Source organism: Schistocerca piceifrons, chromosome 9 (genome assembly GCF_021461385.2).
Source record: "Schistocerca piceifrons isolate TAMUIC-IGC-003096 chromosome 9, iqSchPice1.1, whole genome shotgun sequence".
In the NCBI taxonomy this organism is placed as follows: Eukaryota; Metazoa; Arthropoda; class Insecta; order Orthoptera; family Acrididae; genus Schistocerca; species Schistocerca piceifrons.
In genome coordinates this window covers 148,527,982-148,550,878 of record NC_060146.1, presented here as the reverse complement: position 1 = coordinate 148,550,878, position 22,897 = coordinate 148,527,982, and the positions used below count along the sequence as shown (strand labels likewise).

The window sequence follows — 22,897 nt, the reverse complement described above, 5'->3', positions numbered from 1 at the left end:
AAATTGATCATTTGTTGTCTGTAGTGATTAGTATTCACAGTTTCACTGGGTTTTAGAAGCTCATGATACACTACACCTTTCTGATCCCAACAAACACAGGGCATTGTCTTCTTGCTGAATCAATCTGGTTTTGCCGTCAATGTTGATGGTTGTCCCAGATTAACCCATGATTTTTCCCATTTAGGATTCTTAAAATAAATCCATTTCTCATTGGTAGTAACAGTTTGATGCAAAATTGAATTTCTTTCATGTCTTTGAAGCAAAATTTGACAAATGGTTTTTCGGTTTTCCATCTGTCTCCCCCCCCATGAACCATAGACCTTGCCGTTTGTGGGGAGGCTTGCGTGCCTCAGCGACACAGATAGCTGTAACGTAGGTGCAACCACAACGGAGGGGTATCTGTTGAGAGGCCAGACAAACGTATGGTTCCTGAAGAGGGGCAGCAGCCTTTTTAGTAGTTGCAGGGGCAACAGTCTGGATGATTGACTGATCTGGCCTTGTAACATCAACCAAAACGGCCTTGCTGTGCTGGTTCTACGAACGGCTGAAAGCAAGGGGAAACTACGGCCGTAATTTTTCCCAAGGGCATGCAGCTTTACTGTATGGATAAATGATGATGTCGTCCTCTTGGGTAAAATATTCCGGAGGTCAAATAGTCCCCCATTCGGATCTCCGCGCGGGGACTACTCAGGAGGACGTCATTATCAGGAGAAAGAAAACTGGCGTTCTGCGGATCGGAGCATGGAATGTCACATCCCTTAATCGGGCAGGTAGATTAGAAAATTTAAAAAGGGAAATGGATAGGTTAAAGTTAGATATAGTGGGAATTAGTGAAGTTCAGTGGCAGGAGGAACAAGACTTCTGGCCAGGTGAATACAGGGTTACAAATACAAAATCAAATAGGGGTAATGCAGGAGTAGGTTTAATAATGAATAAAAAATTTGAAGTTTGGGTAAGCTACTACAAACAACACAGTGAGCGCATTATTGTGGCCAAGATAGACACAAAGCCCATGCCTACAACAGTAGTACAAGTCTATATGCCAACTAGCTCTGCAGATGACGAAGAAATTGAAGATATGTATGATGAGATAAAAGAAGTTATTCAGATAGTGAAGGGAGACGAAAATTTAATAGTCATGGGTGACTGGAATTCGATAGAAGGAAAAGGAAGAGAAGGAAATGTAGTAGGTGAATATGGACTGGGGTAACAAATGAAAGAGGAAGCCGCCTGTTAGAATTTTGCACAGAGCACAGCTTAATCATAGCTAACACTTGGTTCAAGAATCATAAGAGGAGGTTGTATACATGGAAGAAGCCTGGAGATACTGACAGGTTTCAGATAGATTATATAATGGTAAGACAGAGATTTAGGAACCAGGTTTTAAATTGTAAGACATTTCCAGGGGCAGATGTGGAATCTGACCACAATCTATTGGTTATGAACTGTAGATTAAAACTGAAGAAACTGCAAAAAGGTGGGAATTTGAGGAGACGGGACCTGGATAAACTGAAAGAACCAGAGGTTGTAGAGAGCTTCAGGAGGAGCATAAAGGAACAATTGACAAGAATGGGGGAAAGAAATACAGTAGAAGAAGAATGGATAGCTTTGAGGGATGAAGTGGTGAAGGCAGCAGAGGATCAAGTAGGTAAAAAGATGCGGGCTAGTAGAAATCTTTGGGTGACAGAAGAAATACTGAATTTAATTGATGAAAGGAGAAAATATAAAAATGCAGTAAATGAAGCAGGCAAAAAGGAATACAAGCGTCTCAAAAATGAGATCGACAGGAAGTGCAAAATGGCTAAGCAGGCATGGCTAGAGGACAAATGTAAGGATGTAGAGGCTTACCTCACTAGGGGTAAGATAGATACTGCCTACAGGAAAATTAAAGAGACCTTTGGAGAAAAGAGAGCCACTTGTATGAATATCAAGGGCTCAGATGAAAACCCAGTTCTAAGCAAAGAAAGGAAAGCAGTAAGGTGGAAGGAGTATATAGAGGGACTATACAAGGGCGAAGTTCTTGAGGACAATATTATAGAAATGGAAGATGATGTAGATGAAGATTAAATGGGAGATATGATACTGCGTGAAGAATTTGATAGAGCACTGAAAGACCTAAGTCAAAAAAAGGCACCGGGAGTAGACAACGTTCCATTACAACTACTGACAGCCTTGGGAGAGCCAGTCCTGAAAAAACTCTACCATCTGCTGAGCAAGATATACGAGACAGGCGAAATACCCTCAGACTTCAAGAAGAATATAATAATTCCAATCCCAAAGAAAGCAGGTGCTGACAGATGTGAAAATTACCGAACTATCAGTTTAATAAGTCACGGCTGCAAAATACTAACACGAATTCTGTACAGACGAATGGAAAAACTGGTAGAAGCCGACCTCGGAGAAGATCAGTTTGGATTCCATAGAAATATGGGAACACGTGAGGCAATACTGACCCTATGACTAGATTAAGAAAAGGCAAACCTACGTTTCTAGCATTTGTAGACTTGGAGAAAGCTTTTGACAATGTTGACTGGAATAACCTCTTTCAAATTCTGAAGGTGGCAGGGGTAAAATACAGGGAGCGAAAGGCTATTTACAATTTGTACAGAAACCAGATGGCAGTTATAAGAGTCGACAGACATGAAAGGGAAGCAGTGGTTGGGAAGGGAGTGAGACAGGGTTGTAGCCTCTCCCCGATGTTATTCAATCTGTATGTTGAGCAAGCAGTAAAGGAAACAAAAGAAAAATTCAGAGTAGGTATTAAAATCCATGGAGAAGAAATAAAAACTTTAAGGTTCACCAATGACATTGTAATTCTGTCAGAGACAGCAAAGGACTTGGAAGAGCAGTTTAACGGAATGAACAGTGTCTTGAAAGGAGGATATAAGATGAACATCAACAAAAGCAAAATGAGGATAATGGAATGTAGTCGATTTAAGTCGGGCAATGCTGAGGGAATTAGATTAGGAAATGAGACACTTAAAGTAGTAACGGAGTTTTGCTATTTGGGGAGCAAAGTAACTGATGATGGTCAAAGTAGAGAGGATATAAAGTGTCGACTGGCAATGGCAAGGAAAGCATTTCTGAAGAAGAGAAATTTGTTAACATCGAATATAGATTTAAACATCAGGAAGTCGTTTCTGAAAGTATTTGTATGGATTGTAGCCATGTATGGAAGTGAAATATGGATGATAAATAGTTTGGACAAGAAGAGAATAGAAGCTTTCGAAATGTGGTGCTACAGAAGAATGCTGAAGATTAGATGGGTAGATCACATAACTAATGAGGAAGTATTGAATAGGATTGGGGAGAAGAGGAGTTTGTGGCACAACTTGACTACAAGAAGGATCGGTTGGTAGGACATGTTCTGAGGCATCAAAGGATCACCAGTTTAACATTGGAGGACAGCGTGGAGGGTAAAAATCGTAGAGGGTGACCAAGAGATGAATACACTAAGCACATTCAGAAGGATGTAGGCTGCAGTAGGTACTGGGAGATGAAGAAGCTTGCACAGGATAGAGTAGCATGGAGAGCTGCATCAAACCAGTCTCAGGACTGAAGACCGCAACAACAACAACCATCTGTCTTTCATTCAATTCATGTGGCACCCATTTTCCACACTTTTGGATCTTTCCCATAGCTTTCAAACGGTCAGAAATTGTTTATTGTGCAACATTTAGCATTGCTACCATTTTCTTCTGACTCAAAGTATCATCTTCATCCAATATTGCCTTCCACGTTCGTCATTTCTTACATCAAAATCATTATTTCTGAACTGTTGAAACCATCTTTTGCATGTTGCTTCTGATAGAGCATGATCACCATATGCCTTGACAAGCATTCAATGCAACTCTGCAGCACTTCTATTCAAATGAAAACAAAAAATTAATGCTTTCCCCAAATCATCACTTTCTGGTACAAAATTCGACATTGTTAACAAAATGAAAACACATGATGTTGTTTGTTCCATGACTTGATGTAGACTGAATATCTTTGACAGATGACATACCAACCAAACAAAAAAAAAATTAAGGCTTGTTCACAACAAATGTTCCCTATCGACACATTTGTATCTTAACACTCATTTCATACCGGTACACCTGGTACATTGAATTACCATACTTTAATGTCCAAAAACTGGGGAAATTCAGATAATGTGATTTATTTCACATACTTTTTATTTGCTTGGACCTTTTCAGTAAATCTTTTTTAAAGATAATTCTGTTGTAGTACTGAACACATGTTGCATTTTTCATTTTGTACAGTACGATCAACGACAGCTTTGCTCTGAGGTTACAAAAGTCGTGTTACAATGATGAGCACATATACAGATGGAGGTAGTATCACATACACGAGGTATAAAAGGGCAGTACATTGGTGGAGCTGACATTTGTACTCAGGTGATTCACATGAAAAGGTTTCTGATGCGATTATTACCATGAGACTGAAATTAACGGACTCTGAATGAGGAATGGTAGTTGGAGCTAAAAATATTGGACATTCCATTTTGGAAATCATTAGGGAATTGAATATTCTGAGATCCACAATGTCAGGAGTTTGCTGAGAATACCAAATTTCAGGCATTACCTCTCATCACAATGTAGTGGCTGACAGCCTCCACTTAACGGCCAAGAGCAGCAGCGTTTACATAGAGTTGCTAAGAAACTAGGAACACAGTGAAATAATCACAGAAACCAATGTGGAACATAACAATAATCATATCCATTTGGACAGTCTGGTGAAATTTGGCATTAATGGGCTATGGCCACAGGCAACTGACTCGAGTGCCTTTGCGAATAGCACAATGTCAGCTGCAGAGCATCTCCTGGCTTCATGACCATATCAGTTGGACCCCAGAGGACTGGAAAACTGTGGAATGGGAGAGCTGATGGTAGGGTTTGACACCACAAAGTCATGGGTCCAACTTTTCTGCAAGGAAGTTTTCAAGCTTGTGGTAGCTCCATAATGGAATGGATTGTGTTTACATGGAATGGACTGGGTCTTCTGGTCCAACTGAAGCAATCTCTTACTGAAAATGCAGTCAAACAATGATGGAATTTTGAAGGATGATAATGTGCCACATCACTGGGCCACAATTGTTTGTGATTGGATAGAGTTTTGTTCTCACCTTCAATGTGTAGAATTTCTTTATGCATGAAGCTCATTATGCCATGTACAAACCATAAGTAGCACTGTGCCAATGTGTATTCTAAAAAGAGCCTAATAGTTACAGGACAGGTTTGTTCAGATAAGAAATAAATTTTTAGACAGTCATATATCTGCATATGCTAGTGACACCATCTTATTAGCAGTGAGACAAAACCTCATATTCTGTTCCCACAAACTCAGAGCGATTCATTAACTTCTGAGCTCTTACAGTGCAGATTGAAAAATATGAAAATGCTTTATGTATGAATGCCTCCACATCCAAGTCAAAATGTCAGAGGTAGCCTTCCCAGTATTATGAAGAATATGACAAGAATTGTACTGAACTGAAAAATAAATAATGTGTTTTTGTTGTGAACTAAAATGGGTAGTTTAGCAAAACAATTCAAAAAACTGAATGGGGATCATGGAACGGTGTCAAAAATGGGTGGCTCCCAGTAAAAACAGGTAATATTGCATCACTAGGTATACATAGTGCAACTAATTTCCCTTTATAGATATTGAGGAATTGTAGTGGAGACCATGACAATTAAGTTTATCATAGGAACTTATGTCCACAAATGTACTATTGTCCCCACTACATGTAAAATACCACAACAGACATTCAGATCCATGCTCACTACAGGTTTGCTTACACGGCATTCAGTTGTGTTTGTGACCTGCCTGGACCTCATTTTACACATGCTGTCCTAAATCATGGGGCCAAAGTGGATAGGTCACTGTGGGCTGACTGCTTGGCCTGGACATTCTCCCAATGTGAACCTGATAAACTACTGGCTCTGGGCTCACATGAAATGCTTGATTTACAAGATCCCTGTGGTTTATGGGGAAGACCTACTAGGGTTAGTTACGACTGTTACAGACACTGGAGGACCAAGGACTGGCACTCACATGTTCCACAACACGGTACAAAGATACTGTATCTGTTTTGATGTTGATGGTTGCTACATTGAGCCCTGCTTGTAAATGAACTCAGGCAACAAGAAACTGGAGTCAGAGAGCAATGTGTACTGTGGTATTTTTTGTGTAATGGGAAAATAGCATGTTTCCAGACAGGAGTTTCTATGCTTAACTTAATCACCTTGCTCCTCACTTCAAGTCCTCAAAGTTTTGTAAATGGAATTTAGTTACACCCATTGTGTATTATGAAACAAACAGATCAGAAAGGAAAACTTAAGAATATTGACACCAGGTGTGGTATAAGAACAAGCAAGATAATTCCACCTTGCTCTGTTACAAACTATACTCTAAATACTACACATGAAGTTTATTTTTGGGTGTGTTACTGGGTTTGTGTAAATCACAGTTCAGGTGAAACAAACTTGTATTATCTGCAACAAAAAGCATTGATGGCAAATGTACTGGGAAGTGAGTGTCAGAATTCCAGCATCCTTAAAGAGACCTCTGCAATGTACGTAGTCATCCACTCTACACCATATTCTTTGTACTTGCTTCTACTTAATAAATACTTTATTTACTTTAGCTGTACTACCTCCGAATATAATTCCATAACAGTAGGGTGTGAAAGTATGTAACATGTGGCAATATCCATACAATCAATACAGTGTGTAAAACATGCTGAACTAACTGAAGGAAAAACATTTTTCAATTTTTATACCAAAGCTTCTAATTATTTATTGGCTGACTAGTTTCAGGCTCTGCCCATTTTCACAAGCCATGTACTTGTTGTGGGCAATTTATGCCATCACGGTCCACCCCTGGTAGATGAGTGGTCAGCGCGACAGACTGTCAATCCTAAGGGCCCGGGTTCGACTCCCGGCTGGGTCGGAGATTTTCTCTGCTCAGGGACTGGGTGTTGTGTTGTCCCAATCATCATCATCTCATCTCCATCGACACGCAAGTCGCTGAAGTGGCGTCAAATCGAAAGACTTGCACCAGGCGAGCGGCCTACCCAACGGGAGGCCCTCGTCACACGCCATCATCATTGTATGCCATCACGCTTTGGATGTTGTAGCTCAAATATTTAGTATCCAGTACGATCCTGATCCATGTGGCAAAGATATTTCATCTGCAATGGATAATTTGTTCTCATTGGAATTAACTGCATCTCATGCTGGCTTATTTTTCATAAGTATTATTGTAAATTTGACTCATAATGAATTGCATTGACATCTGTCAAATTTACAATAACACCTACGACAAATAAGCCAGCATGACACATGGTGAATTCCAATAAGAATGAATTCTCCATTGTATTGTGAAATATCACTGTCACATACCTCAGGTCATGCTAGTTAATAAAGATCTGAGCTACATCTAAAATGTGATGACATAAATAGAACTATCCTCACAAAATATATACCTAATACAAAATATGTGGCTGATGAAAATAGGGAAAGCCTGAAACTTGTCAACCAATAAATAATTAGCAATTTAGGTGCAAGCAATTAAAAGTGCATTTTTTTCAATATTTGAAAGTTGCAAGCTGTTACATACTGAAAACCTTTATATGCTGAATTAAGCTTAATGATTAGTTTGAACATGTGTTGACTTTACTTTAATTTGTTATTCAGTTGTGAAATCAAGATGATATCATGCAGAATATTCAGACCTGAGAAACAAAAATTAAAAGAGGAGTATGCTATGCAAAAAGTGAGTGTGTGGCAGCCAAATTCCAGCAGCAAACAATTTACAATTGATTCAGGATCAAGCTGTGAAATTTAATATTTCAAATCTGCTTATAGAACAACTGCATTAAGTATGACAAAAGTTTGTAAAAAATTGTCTTACCTCATAGACTGTGTATTTGTCATCCTTTGTGGCAGGCTGCTGTGTGAGGCCCAAGGTCAGCTGATCCAAGTTATTACCCTGAATGAGGATTTCTGGTTTATCGAACCATCTGTTTATTTTTATTTTTCCAACTGGACATCCTATATCTTTGTACATACTGTAAAATGTGATTTAATTAGTTTATCTCATTAAAAAGAAAAGTGAATGTATACATGGACTGTTTCTTCGAAAAGGAAATGGATTTAGATTTTGGTAGCAGCTGCTGTAAGAGGGCTTGCACAATATTTGTTCAGTTTTTATCTCTTTATTTATATTTTTTGCATGGAGCCATACAATAATGCCTTTTGCACATGTCAGAAGTGACAATAATTGCACTTACAAAATATGTTACATATTAAAGTTGTTATATCTTACATTTGTTTTATACATTTATTACTTAATAGTTGATATGCTACTAGTTGAAGTTACTGTTCAAAGTCTTAAAATTTGGTAAATGAATATAAACATTTACCTGTCAGAAAAATTTTAATGTGACATTAAAATTGTTCCCCATACACTTTCTTAGAGAGTTTGGTAGTTGGTTAAACCAAGTAAAAACATTAATGAGTTTCCTCTTTGCATGCATCCATGCAAGTGCTGACTATATACATAGTTAATCATAAGTGATGTACAAAGCTGACATAAACTCAATGATAAGGTTACAAACTTTCAGTCCAGATATGAAGCAGCCACAGAAGGTGTACCCCAGGGCCTAATTTTAGTCACTTTCCTCTTCCTAGTGTCCATGAATGATGCAGAGTCACCCATCATCTCCCAGTTGGTAACTTATGCAGATGATTGTTATTTGTTGGCAAACAAAATGATGAGTTAAATAACTGAGGTCAAATAATTGCTTATTTCCAGGATTGAGATTTGGAGATTAATATCTGCAAATAACTGTTATTACCATTTAAACTTGCAAATTCACACCAAACATCTGTCAGTAATATAGGTGGAACTGAAGCAGCAGAAACAGAAGACTGTAGACTAAATTTCTAGGTATTTACCTAAATGAAAACCTATGAGGGGTAAAAGATATCAATTTCACATGTAATAAAATCAGTAGTGCACTAAGGCTAATTAGTCTTCTCCCATCAGACATTAAAAACAATTTATCATGGGACAATTTTTGCACAGATTATTTATGGGATAGAGATATGGGACTGTGCTACTGACATACATACGAACGGAATATTAACCCTGCAGAAAGTGCAATCGTGATCATCAGTGGAACAGGGTACAGAGGGTCACACACAGAAATAATTGTACATCATAAATACCTCAAAGTCTGCTCATTGTACTGGTAGCTTTACAAATCAATTACATTTTTTTGTGACATCAGAAGAAAGCATTCAAGCAGTCTATTATGTATGACTGTAATAAAAGAAAGGAAGGATGCTACTATTGACTAGGAGCTAAACTAAAAGCAATGGCCCATGCTTTAATAGTCACATATAGTAAAACAAACTGCTGGCCTTTATAAGGTATCACAAAGAGAACTAATTCAAATTGAAACAGAAATCATTCTTGATGGAAAAGTGCTTATAATTTTTAAGTGAATATTAACATTAAGCTGAAATGAAATCTTTGTATATTTTCTTATGTGAAATATGAATATTTGTAATAATTATGATGTAATATCCAATTGTGTTGTCTTACTTAGTACACTGACATTTGTATTATGTGTATGTAATCACCTACGCATATATAAAATGTATCTGCTCTCTGTTCATACTAAACTTATTAATTCTTTTGTCTTGCTAAATAAACTGATATTTGTATTACATATATGTAATCACTTATACATGTATAAAATGTATCTCTTCTCTCTTTGTAAAAAACTTGTAAATTCTATTGTCTTACTGAGTAACCTGATATTTGTATCATATACTCAAATATCTAGTCACTTATGCAAAAATTGCTGTGGCATTTGCAAAAGTAATCAGTTGGTGGCTCCATGAAAAAAAATACAATAAATAAATAAACAAATTGTTTTTGGGGTGCACTCAGCCCCATGACGCCAAATGAGGAGCTGCTCGACCGAATAGTAGTGGCTTCGGTCAAGAATACCATCATAACGCCCGGGAGAGCGGTGTGCTGACCCCACGCCCCTCCTATCCGCATCCTCCACTGAGGATAACACGGCAGTCAGATGGTCCTGATAGACCACTCGTGGCCTGCAGATGGAGTGCTTTATTTTTAGTCTTGTTCTTTTCCAGAAATAGTTAAATTTTCTCCTAGTGTTGTGATCATATACATCATTGCACTTGATAATTTCGTTGGTTGACTCATAAAAAATGTAACTAATTTAAATGTGTATAAAGGATAAGTTGTTAGGTACTTGTCATGCAAAAGTACTTCACAACATGAATCTCTGTGGGCGATCCTACAAATAAATCTTATTCGACTTTTCTGTAACACAAATATTCTTTTGAGTGAATATCAGCTGGACAGCTCCATATTTCAACCCCTTAATTAAAAAAGGTGTAATTTATTCCATGGTAGCCTTTAAAATTTTTAATGTTTGGCTAGCAATTGTCTATGTGAAGTAGTTAAGGAGATATAAGCCACCACTGACTTTTCCACATACAGAGTTAATGTGGTTTGTCCACCGACAATTTGTATCATCATACATACAAGAAATTTATTGCCATCAGATTTTGTTACTGAGCGTTTACATACATAATTAATATAGTTGTATTGTGAACTATCTGCTTTAAATCTCAGTAAGTGAGATTTAGTGACATTCACCTTGAGGCCCTGATCATTGTATTTTTTTACTTTTCCTACACCACTAGTTCCTTACACTCTCTACCATAGAATAAAACTGAATTACCATTTGCAGAGCTTATTATATCAGGATTAGTGGGATATGCAATGTCTTTCTTGTTACAAGGAAGAGAAAGTGACCAAGGATAGAGCCTTGATGTTCACCTTGTGTTATTGTTTCACTCGTGGACTAAAAGTTAGTTAGTTAGTTTCATGTGCGATGGATTATTTTACGTGCTAAATCTTATTGACTCAGAGTGAGTCATTTTACATTCACATCTCAGATTAACTAGGAAATATGGTTATGTGCTGAAAATTTATGAGCATTCCTACCTGTCAAGTTTGGCACATTAGAATAATAGAAAATCTTCTCTGGAATAGAAGGAGTTGTCGAGGTGGAATGTTTTCACTTTGTTATCAGATTTTGCTTTGCTGTCCTTCAGATATTTTACATCACTAGGTAAGTGATGAAAAACTTTAGTTGCCACATTGTGTACCCCATGCCCCCCCTCCCCCCCTTTTTTTAAATTTTTTTTATTTAAAAAAGCTCTGCAACAGCATTAAATCCAAAGCCTAAGAGTTTAGTGATAATTAATTCTTCAAGAAATGCTTAAATGGCAAAGACTTCTGTGCACTTTTAAAGGCATAATGTTCTTATTGCAACATACTACAAATTACTTGCTTTTGAATACTTTGGTGCATTCTTAATTTGGCTTTGTAATATTTCATTTTACATCTGGAGCACAATTTCTTTTGTATTGGCAGCAACAACTATGAATTACTATGATTGCACATGACTTCCAAGACACTCCTAAGTGTCCTATGCCCCTAACTACAAATTATACTGCTAATGATAATGATGTAAATATTTTCTGAATGTTATTATTATTTGAAAATAAGCCTATTAGGACTAGAGGTGAGCATTTGCCTTCCTTTGTGTCCATATTTCTTTCACGTTCCCTTCCTGTGGGCTTCCTTCCTCTCTTATGATCATGTCATTCCAGACTTCTTCTTCAGTTTCTCCTCTTGATCAACATGTCATTTGTGAATTTCAGACCTAAATATTTTACAGTGTTGGACATGTTGTGGATTGATTCCCACTCATTTCAGATCAGTCTGGATATCACAAACCCATTTCATTGTGTCAGTTTTGGCTTTGCTCCTGCTGTCAAAAAATTTCTGTTTGTTTTGTAAGTTTGTCTGGCTTCATGCTTTTAATGTGCCCATAGAATCTTAACCTGCATTTTCAAATGTCACTATGTATATTTGTGTATTGTTAGAGTTCCTGAGTGCTTTGGAGTTGGTATTGTTTGTCTATAATGTTTCCAGTGTCTGTTTTCCTAACCAGAATTAGCATTTCTGATCCATAGAGGCACCTGGTTTAATTACTGTATTGTAATGTCTGAGTTTCGTGATACATTTCTTGTTGAAAATATTTTGGGTAACTCAATATGCAGTTTCCATCTTCTGGCATCTAATTTGCTTTTCTTTCAATTCCATTTCACTCAATTGTTTCACTGAGCTATTCAAATCGCAGAACTAATTTAATTTTGCCATATTTTGTCTCCATGAATTTTGGTGTGTCTTTGTTGCAGAGCATGTACTCTGTCTTTTCATATCTGGGAACTGACTTTTTCTGCATTTTCTTTCAAGAGTTCAGTCTGATTTTGGGCTGATGAGATGTCATGAGGTAATACTGTTAGATTGTCTTCAAGTGCTCGGCAATCTATAGATAACTTTCCTCTGCCTGAAGTGACTGGTTCATGAATTTTGAAATCTGACTTCTGTTTGCATCATTCTTGTATCACTTTCTCAAGAACGGAGTTGGAAAATAACTGTGACTGTCCATCTCCTATTTTGATTTCAAAAGGATGTGGGCATTTTGCCATAAATTTAACCTTGGACTTTATATCTCTCAGTGTCTCTTTTATGATTACAAGTGTTTTCACGTTTAGACATTGTTCTTTTAATATCTGGAAGAGTGATTCATAATCAGCTGAGTCATAGCTTTTTTGAAATCAACTAAAGTGCAGACTAAATTTTTGCTACAGATGTTGTGATGTCTTAGGATTAACTATAGGTTTAAGATTTGCTCTGGATATGAAAGGCTTGGTCTGAATCCTGCTTGATATTCTTAAATATTTAGTTCTCTGCAGTAAAATGTCATTTATCGTAGCATTCTAGCATTTTAAGTATTTATACTTGTATGATGATGCAACAGTACACTTACAAATACATGGAAGCCCAGTTTCCTCATACAGTGCCTTGTAGCAGATTTTCATACTTTTTACAGATCTCTAATGTAGTATGTCAGAAATTGCAGAATGCAGTTTTGGAAAAACTGTTATTACGCTGTGTCATTTAATTCGTGTGAAATCATTATGAGTTAATTTTAGAATCAAGTATCACTTACAGCAAGTCACTCTGAGCGATCCCATGGAACATCCTGTAAACTGCCTCTGTGAACTCGGAAAGTGTAGCTGGTTTCAAGTCCTCCTTGTAACAGTTGCTGTAGCCAGTTTGATTTGATTTTATATGGAACTTCTCTAATAAGTCATCACCTGTAAGCAACAGATAAATAGTGCTGCAGAATTAGCACCTAAAATTAAAGAAGGGGTAAACTCAAATATTTTTAAATAAACAAATAAAAGATGGTATCATAAAATTTTAAATTGGGGCAGGTATACTTTAGTGTAGTTGTGTCGAGTCTTTGTTCTGTAAAGAGTATCCTCCTCACTATTCTCTCTACCTCTCCCACAGTCTATTTCCACACCCACACAATCTGTTCATTATCCTTACCTGTCCCTGTTCCAGCCCTGCTATTAACCTGTTGCCCTGAGAGTCATGTCCCTGCAATGGACCTCAACGCAAGACCTGTCCTGTACTTTCTCCCTGTACCGTCCACTCCAGTCCTGTCACTGGCATTTTCTACCCCACCAAAGGGTCACATGTGAAAGCAGCCATATAGTCAACCAAGCTAGCTGCAACCACTTTATGTGTTTCTATTTGGACTTGACCGTTAACCAAGCTCTCTGCCTGCATAAATGACCAACCCTAAGCTGTAGCCAGTTGACAGCTGGACCACCCAGATACCAAACATACTGCACAGCACTGTGTGCTTAACTTCAAAGACTGCTTCACAGCCAACACCAATGGTTTGTCAGTACTAATGCCAGATTTTCTGACCTGCACAGGTGGGAAGTCTTCCTGTAATGCATCCTTTAATCCCATAACACGGTGCTCACTTCACAGCCCACTATCCTTTTCCCATCCCTATCCGACTAGTTTCATTTGATTCTATCATAATCTGATACATAAAAAATCTACTCACAAAGCAGCAGCAGAAGAAAACACATGTGGAGGTACAGAAATTTGCAAGTTTTCAGAGCATTGTCTTCTTCTTCTGTACATGTCTTCAAAAGGATCAAATGTAATGTGTGATGGTATTCATCATGGCAAAAGAAAAGGGTTGGGTGTGTTAGAGGTGGTGGGAGTGGCAAAAAAGAAGCACATATTAGGGTGTACATATTTCATTCAGTCCTTTCGAAAATGTCTACAGTAGAAGCCACTGTCTCCAAAAGCTTGTAAATTTCCTCCTGGCACCTCTTGGTGAGTAGATTTTTTATTTATCCACTTACACTATATTTTGAAATATTGATTATTTTTGTTAATCTATCCTAATTAATATACAGGGGGAATTGTCAGTATTCATGGTATGACAGGAATGCTCATTTGAAAGAAAAACCTACTTATGGACATATGCCCTAATCTGAACAGTTTCTGAGACAGAAGACATTTAATGTACATTTAATTTTGTTCTGGTAGCTTGTATGTATGTGTCTTATCCACTCAACCTTTTTGAAGTTTTATTCTAGCCCAACTTAGCTCATTGCTTTCAACCTCTTTGCTCAGGATGTCTTCTGCCATTGAACTACCCACTGAATGCACGTTTTCCATAGAGTTTCCTGATTGAAGTAGTGTGAAGGACTGAGAATGTCTCAGAGAGAAACATAGGTTAACTGCGTTTGTACATATCCTGGGCAAAATATCACACATCTACAATAATGAGGAATATTCAGTTACAGTGTATGTTTATGGCTACTGTGATGGTAGTGCTTGTGCTGCTGTCAAAGAATACCATGAGTTCTTTCTGATACGTTGAATTCATGATTGTAGGGTATTTACCAGAGTTTTTAGCACTTAGCATGAAATAGGTATTCTTCCAAGATCTCTTTTTCATCTGAACATGTAGTTAAACAACATGTACAGGAACAGTGACACATTGTTGAAATGGTGCTGTGTAGTCCATCTATCAGCATAGGATGACTTACTGCACATATCAATGTCCCATGAACAAATGTATGGTAATCATTACATGTGGAAAACTTGCATCCATTTCACATAAGTGTGTCCTAAATCTTGAAGTTGTTGAAAATGCCACACACCTTATTTTGTCACCAGGTAAATGACAATTGCCATTTGCTTTCTTCAATTCTACTCACTGATGAAGTCACATATACATGGAATGGAATCAATAACACATGTAGTAATCATTGGTGGTTGCAGAAAAATTCACACACTATAGTGAGAATCAAATTCGAGTTTCACGTTTTGAACAATATTCAGTGCAAGGTGATCAGTAACGTGTTGTTGGTAGGTCCAGTCATTTTAGAAGAGTAATTTATGGGACAGAACTACTTGCAGTTTTTGGAAAATTCACTTATTTAACACCTTTTGAATGTTCCTTTGGCCATGTGGACAGCAGTGTACCTCTAATATGATGGATCCCTTCTCAGTTTGCAATGTATTTGAGTGAACATCTCAACTGCACTTACCATAATTGATGGATTGGTATGGTAGTACCTATTAATTGGTCACCAAAACCATAAGACCTTATGCTATTAGGTTTTTGTTTGTAGGACTGGATGAAGTCTGAGGTGAACAAATGAAAGGTGAATACAAGAGATGAACTGCTTGGTTACATAATGTACGTTGCAAAGCACTCAGACAAGCAACACAACATGTTCTCCCAAGACTGCACAAATGCATTGAAGTTGATGCTTGATATTCAAATGTTTATTGTGAACTGTACAACACCTATAGTGTGAAATGTATGATAATGCTTAGATGTAAACATGTTAAACTATTTATTTTTAATTGATACTTTGTAAAACACATGTTGTAATGTTTACTAACTGTTGTACATGTGTATATTTGCAAACCTGACAATGTATTGAATAACACAGAAAATAAAAAAAAAAAAAACAATGTGCATTGAATGCATTCTATCTTGGAAACTATTCAGAACAGGCTATATGCCAATATGAAATTTTTGTTTCAAATGATCATACCACCATGTCTTTAAATACTGACCATTCATTCTGTGACAGCCTGTATATATAAGGCATTGTCATTGTAAGTGCATTAGCATTAGTGGAACTGGTTGTTAGTATATGTAAAAAAATGTAGTCTGCAGTGGTTGCTTCTGCTTGTTAATGTATAACTTGTCTCATTTCACACCCCTATGGCCCTCCTTCATTATGGCGTTTAGGGAATGCGATGCATGAATTAACGGAGACTCAGAAGTTTGTGTGTTAAAACAGAGAAATATAATAAGTTAATTCTCTTACAGTATAACAGGTTAACAAGGGTACTTACGCAGAATCTGTGAAATGAATTCCGTGTAGGTTATGTGTTCATGTTCTGCAATAACAATTCTGCGAGCCTCTTGGTATGTCTTCTCGTCATCCCAGTGTTGGTTCATGGAAGACAGCTTGTCAGCCACCCTGTTGTGTTCTCGTAAATACAAATTTTGTAGAATCGTCAGTTGGGTGTTCTGGTTCACACGCACATCACCTGAACATGTGACATTTTATATCAAAGATTAAATAAGACACTGTGAAGATAAAATCAATTTTAACTTGTGAAACGAGGTCAGACTTTTTTTCCAGTTTTTCATTTATTGCACTGAGTTTCACTCAGTGATAGAAGATTGAAATATCATAAATTCTGTAGAAAAAACATACTGGCATAAACTCATTTGCATATCCATACAGGAAACTGCAGTTTCTCTGTGTAATAAGTATTGGGCTAAATCTGTGTCTGAACTAAACTCCCATCTGATTCAGTTCTTATGTTTTTACCCACAACATAAGAAAGTACAGAACATTTGTGCTAAATTTCAATTATTAATGCAATGACATTTTTTTCTCAATCTCTCCTCTTTCCATGCCCCTATGGCCCTACTCTGCAGCCAGACTCTGTATAGACATTACAATACTGTTCTTTTATCATACAAAGAAGTATCATTGAACAACACTTCCTCACATACAAAAAGTGCCCCATAAAAATAAATGACATGTAAAATTATGTACCTGCGATGAAGCATGTTCCGTTTGACGGCAGGCTACAAGATACCATTGAGTTAGACACTTGTGGCAACACTTTTCTACCATCAGGAAGGACCTGTTCAGTAAGCTTCCCACCTTTAAATTTTCTTATTTCATATGCTCGCTGCTGGCTAGGGCCATATGTGAAAGAAGCGTCAATAAGGTGATTTTCAGAATTAATCTGAAACAGATAGTGATAATTGGTTTCAGTCTGAATTTCTCTAACTGTCCCAGAGGAAACATCCAGTTGGTAACCAATATTGTAATATTGTAACTAACTATGTATATGAACATATGTGTAAATTTTGTTTCAGTTTATGACTCTCAGACTATACTGCATATTAATTAAAATGCAGCAGAACAAGGAGGAACATTTGAGTTAGGAAAACCCACATGAAGAGGACCTTTGATAAAGAAAACTTGTTTTATTTTCAGCAGTAAGCTAAATAAGATAGAAAAACTTCTTGGTGATTATGTCTTAAGTAACAAAATTTTGACAAATTCTTTAACAATATTCTAGATGTCTTCAGTGAAACATTTCCACCTAGAACCTTGTGCCAAATAAATTAAAGTGGATTTACAGTGAATGGAAAAGGAATCGGCACAAGAATAAAACTATAACACCAAAACTCTGATAATACTTTAAATACTTATATTTAGAAGGAGTTGTTAAGGCAGAAAAACAAGTGGAAGTAAGAGAATAATTTTAAAATATGGAAATAATATGAAGATCAAGTGGTAAGCTGTTAAATCACAATTATGTGTTAAAATCTGCAAATGAATTTCAGAAATTGAGCTTGAGGGAAACATTGTTGTATGTTGAACTCTATGTCAGAGTGCTGCAAGTTTTCTTTAAAAATGAAGGGATAACTTGTATCCCTGTAACAGAGTGTCACAATAAAGTAACTCTCTTTGATCTTGATGAGAACTCTGAGGGCCTTGACTATTTGTTAAAAATTTCAATTAAGGGTGTAGAAAATACAGAATTACCATTAAAAATACCCACTAAAATTGTCAAAGCATTACACAACATAATGACATGCCCAGTCTTTGAATCAAGGCTGCTTCCTACAGGTAATGAAGTACTCATTGCAAGAAAGGGATAAAATGGATGGGAAATTAACAACCTACCTCTTTCCTCTCAGCCACATCAAACATATCTGAGGTATTTGCTGCTTTACAAATCAAAAATTCCATTACAAAGTATGACATTATTCTAACTGACAGTTTGATTTTCAGGAAGGGATGAGCTAAATAGATGCAGCCATCAATTTTCTAGAGAAAATAGTAAAACATTAGAAAAGAGCAACAAAGTTACAGGAATCTTCTGTGACTTCACAAAGCCTTTTAATTCTGTAATTGGCAATTGTGTTTTTGTGGTGTTTCTGGGAAGTTTTGACATGAATTGTTTGCTTTTGGAGAATAAATAAACAAGTTAGGGGCAGTATTCCACATAGCTGAAGTCCAACTTATGGGACAGAAAAGAGAGAGTTATCATCGCTCTAAATCAGGAAAAATTATTAGTCTGACTGGTAAACACAGTTCCACTCTGTGTCTCTAGATTCCATAACAGACCTTGTCTTGTTTCTGTTCTGTGTGTGATTTTCTGGTAGATATCAGCTTCTCATCAGTTTTGTTTGCTTATGATAATCCTGTGTTAGTTGAAAATAAGGATGCAGAAAAACTTCATGACTTGATGATTAGTATTCTCAGTAGCTTAAAAACTTGGTCTCACTGAAATAGGTTGAACCTGAATACACCTGAAACCTACATGGTGCAATTCAGAACCAAACAGTCAAATTGTGACTGAGTTAAGATTACTCCTAACAGTCAAAACTGACTGACCATCAAATTCTTTGGATTTAATTTAGCTATAAACACTGAGAGAAGGGCCAAAACATGAAATCACCTTCTTAATGGTGTGTTTGTCCATCTCTGAAACACAAAATGCCCATTATAGTAGCACACAAATAGCATACCAGCTTTGCCATTTCATTCATAGATGTCATGCCATAACACTCTGCATTTTGTTGAAGTTGATTATGTCAAAAAATTCCTCATCTGCAGTCTGTTTCATCATTACAATGATTCATCATTTGTCTCTTGTTTGCTTATGTATTTTTCTTATTGTAGCTTGTGTTCACAACTCCATCAGGTGGCATTAATCTGGTGGTGGGCAGTGGTCATAATATTTTAACTTATCAGTGTATCTGAGAAGCATGCATACATGGAGTGCCATACTTGGTAAACAAGTAAGCAGCTTTGCATTTGCGATGCATATATTATCAATTTTAATTGGCATGGACACATTAAAAGTAACATATAATAATTGTTTTTAATCTGTACTTAAGCATAATATTGATTTTTGAAGAATTTGGGTAACACAGTGTGGATACTACAGATACAGAAAAAAAACATTCAGAATATGTGATTTGTACATCATAAAGAATCATGTCACCATTATTTAGAGACCTAAAACTATTAACTGCCCTGTCTATGTCTGTTTATGGAATTGTTATCATTTTGCACATACATACAATGCAATAAACAAAGAAGGCTTTATGCGTCCCACATGCCAACTCGGAGTATACTCTCCGGATCCTCAGTAGTAAACAATTTTATGCTTATAATTTCTAATTATGTTTATAGTAATTAAAATGGGACAGGTTACTTGCCCCACTAAGTAAATATAGCTTTTTATTGTTTGACATTGCATTTTAATATTGTGTTAGTCATTATTAACATAAAAAGTACTGTTACTATGATGTACATTTCTGATGTGTCTCCTGTACACAAACCAAATGTTTTACAGATTTTCATCACATGATGAATAAACTGCAGTCCTCATAAAGTAGTAATGTTTCTTGCCAAATACATGCTTAAATACTTACTGTCTCTGCTGGACCTAAGATACCTCCAAAAGTGTAAGTCTTCATAGATCGTGCAACACTCATACATGTCACCCCTTTGTCTGCATAGTACTCATCATTGCGTGGTATCCTAGCTGGGTAACAACCAACACTGATGTTCTTACATGGGAGACGAGATGCATTATATGAGCAACATTCTACCCCAAGCCCATCTGCAATTAAGAATGTAAGACATTTTATCAAATTTATAATACATTAAATTTGTGTGGTGTTAATACAACACATAACATTCCAGTAATTGCTACAGTGGTAGTGTAATCATTATTGCAATCCCAGTTAACTCCATTGTTTGCCATTGTGGTCTCCTGAACAAATACACATAACAATACTTATCATCCATTTAGAAGATTCCAAAGTACAGCATGTCCAGTTCCTTTGGTATCACTCTTACAGTGAAGAAATATAATATTTTTTCCTTTTAAAATTTGATTTCAGACAACAATTTCTTAAAAAAATATCAGGATAACTTCACAGGCTATGTTTTCCAAATCCTTATTAGTCAGACAGCAATTCATGATCTGATGATTCCTATGGTGTTGTGAATTTTCCTGAGGTATTTTCATTTTACTGAAGCACTTGAGATTTAACATTTAAGAATTTCATGAACTAGAAAATTTTTGACCTCACTAATAAACTCTTGATGGAACATTAATTTATATACTAACTTATATTACTAGGTATCCTGATAATAGAAATGCTTTTAATTTTACCTAATAGTCTTAAAGTGATGTTAATTGAAAGATCTGATTCTTTGTATAAAAAGATAATAATGTAACAATGTGATGTCATCCAAAAAGTGAGGTGCGAAGCAAGGTTGGTAGCTTATGATGGAACCACAAGTAAACTTAGTTGCTACCAGAAGCAATGAAAAATGTAAGACAGTGGTGTAGACACACCCAGAACAGTTTCCATATGTCACCACATCTGCTCGCTTACTTACGCTTACATGCAGTGCCACTCAGGCCAGTTAGCACTGTGTCTCTAGCAAACCAGAAATCAGCATAAAAGTTTGTAGTTGGTTGTACTCTGTGAGAAGGGACTAGTATCTTGTTCTACATCAAGGCATGCATTAATTTTGAATAACAGTAATGAATACTTATGATATTCTTGTGGACATGGATTGTTGCAAAGTTAAGTATTTCATCTTTTTCAAGTTGTAATATTTTTGTGTTGTTGTAACATGTCAGTCAATCCAGAACTAAAGGTAAGAACCCACCGTGGTACTGGCGAGTGTTATTTTGTCTGAAAACTGTTTCAATGACACTCCAATAAAGTCGGAGCTGATTAATTAATACCAGTTGTTAAAAAGTCATATGAACTATCCTGAGTTACAAGGAAATTTGTGTTAATTATGCTATTAACTAAAATTACTGTATGAAGTAAAACTACTTACAAAATTTTTGAAGTATTGGTATAAATACTTCAAAAATAAAAATTTATACTACATAGAATGAGGTGGAGTGGGAATTGCACATTGTTGTCAGTAACAACATGTAATGATCTTTACATGATTCATCAGTTTGGACTCTCCCTCACAAGCACCCCCCCCCCCCCCCTCTCATCCCCCCAATGAGCTTTAATTTGTTAAAACTTGATAAGACAGTTATAATGTCTACAGTCAGAATTATGCATAAGAAATGCATGGCAGAAAATGTATAGTCTGTATGAACTATAAATATTTCAATATGTAAGGTTTTGGACAATCATCCATGGATGTGCTCATTATTGAATAAAAACAAAGGGTATCTATAAAGTAACAGATGTTTTGAAATAAAAAAATTAATGATATGGTTAAACCAAATTTTACTATACACATTTTAAAGGTACATGCTTAAGCCATTTTTTTTGCATAATCACCAAGCACTTTGTACTCAATCACCAAGCACTTATCATACCATGGCACAAGTTTTTCAACACCATTTCTGTTGAAACTTGCCACCCACAATTGCAACCACTGATTTATACCAGAATGCAGTTGGGCATCAGTATCAACGTTTTGTGTAGCGAGCCATGTCTTCAATGCTGGGAAGAGGTGGCAGACACTTGGTGCCAAATTCGGACTGTATGGTGAATGATCACCCACCTCCCATCCAAAACCCCATAGAAGCTCTCTGGTATGATTGGCCATGTGTAGATGTGTGTTTTTGTGTAAAAACAAACCTTTTGTGCTAAGATTTCCCAGACCCTTGTTTTGTACTGCCCACCTTAACATTGTCAGTGTTTGGTAATAACTCTCTGAGTTAACTGTTGTGCCACATTCGAGGAAATCAATGAGAATCACCCCCTTAGAGTCCCAAAATGCAGCAGCCATAATCTTTCTTGCTGACAGCGTTTGCAAACATATCCTTGTTGTTTTGGGAGAATTTGTGTGTCCCTGTTCTATCAACTGCCTTTTTGTTTCACAATTTTCATGCTTCATCCCCAGTTATGATATGGTCAGTAACTTAGTTATCATTTTTCTCGTAATCTTTGAGAAACGTCAGTGCTGCAGCCAGTCTCTGTTTTCTGTGGTCTTCCATTAGGATTTTGAGAACCCACCTAACACATTGATTTCATCATCAGTTTGTCAGTCACAAGGCTACCCCACCACTGCAGTCCTTATTGGTACAGTCATTTTTAAAATCACTGCATCATTGCCTCACTTAGCTTCCACTCATTATTCCTCTTCTGTACAGATCACAAAGGTCATGATAAGTTTCAACTGGTTTGCAGTTTTTTTGAAAAAAAAAAAAAAAAAAAAAAAAAAACTAATCACAGAATGCACCTCACCAGTGGGGGATTTTCCATTGCAGCGCACATTTTACTGCATCACAGAAAGCAAAAGTAGCGTAGGTACAGACCACATGCTGCCAT

At 36.6% G+C, this 22,897-nt stretch overlaps 1 protein-coding gene across 1 annotated transcript in view; it reads right to left on the bottom strand.

The window, feature by feature from the left end:
* LOC124717048 (peroxidase-like) overlaps positions 1–22,897 on the bottom strand; it is a 117,137-nt gene that overhangs the window by 26,295 nt on the left and 67,945 nt on the right. Inside the window, exons 6-10 of the mRNA XM_047243722.1 lie at positions 20,006–20,196; positions 17,100–17,295; positions 16,384–16,581; positions 13,139–13,286; positions 7,918–8,074 (exon numbers count right to left, since the gene is read on the bottom strand). Coding sequence (XP_047099678.1) covers positions 7,918–8,074; positions 13,139–13,286; positions 16,384–16,581; positions 17,100–17,295; positions 20,006–20,196 — 890 coding nt within the window. The remainder of the gene's footprint in view (positions 1–7,917; positions 8,075–13,138; positions 13,287–16,383; positions 16,582–17,099; positions 17,296–20,005; positions 20,197–22,897) is intronic.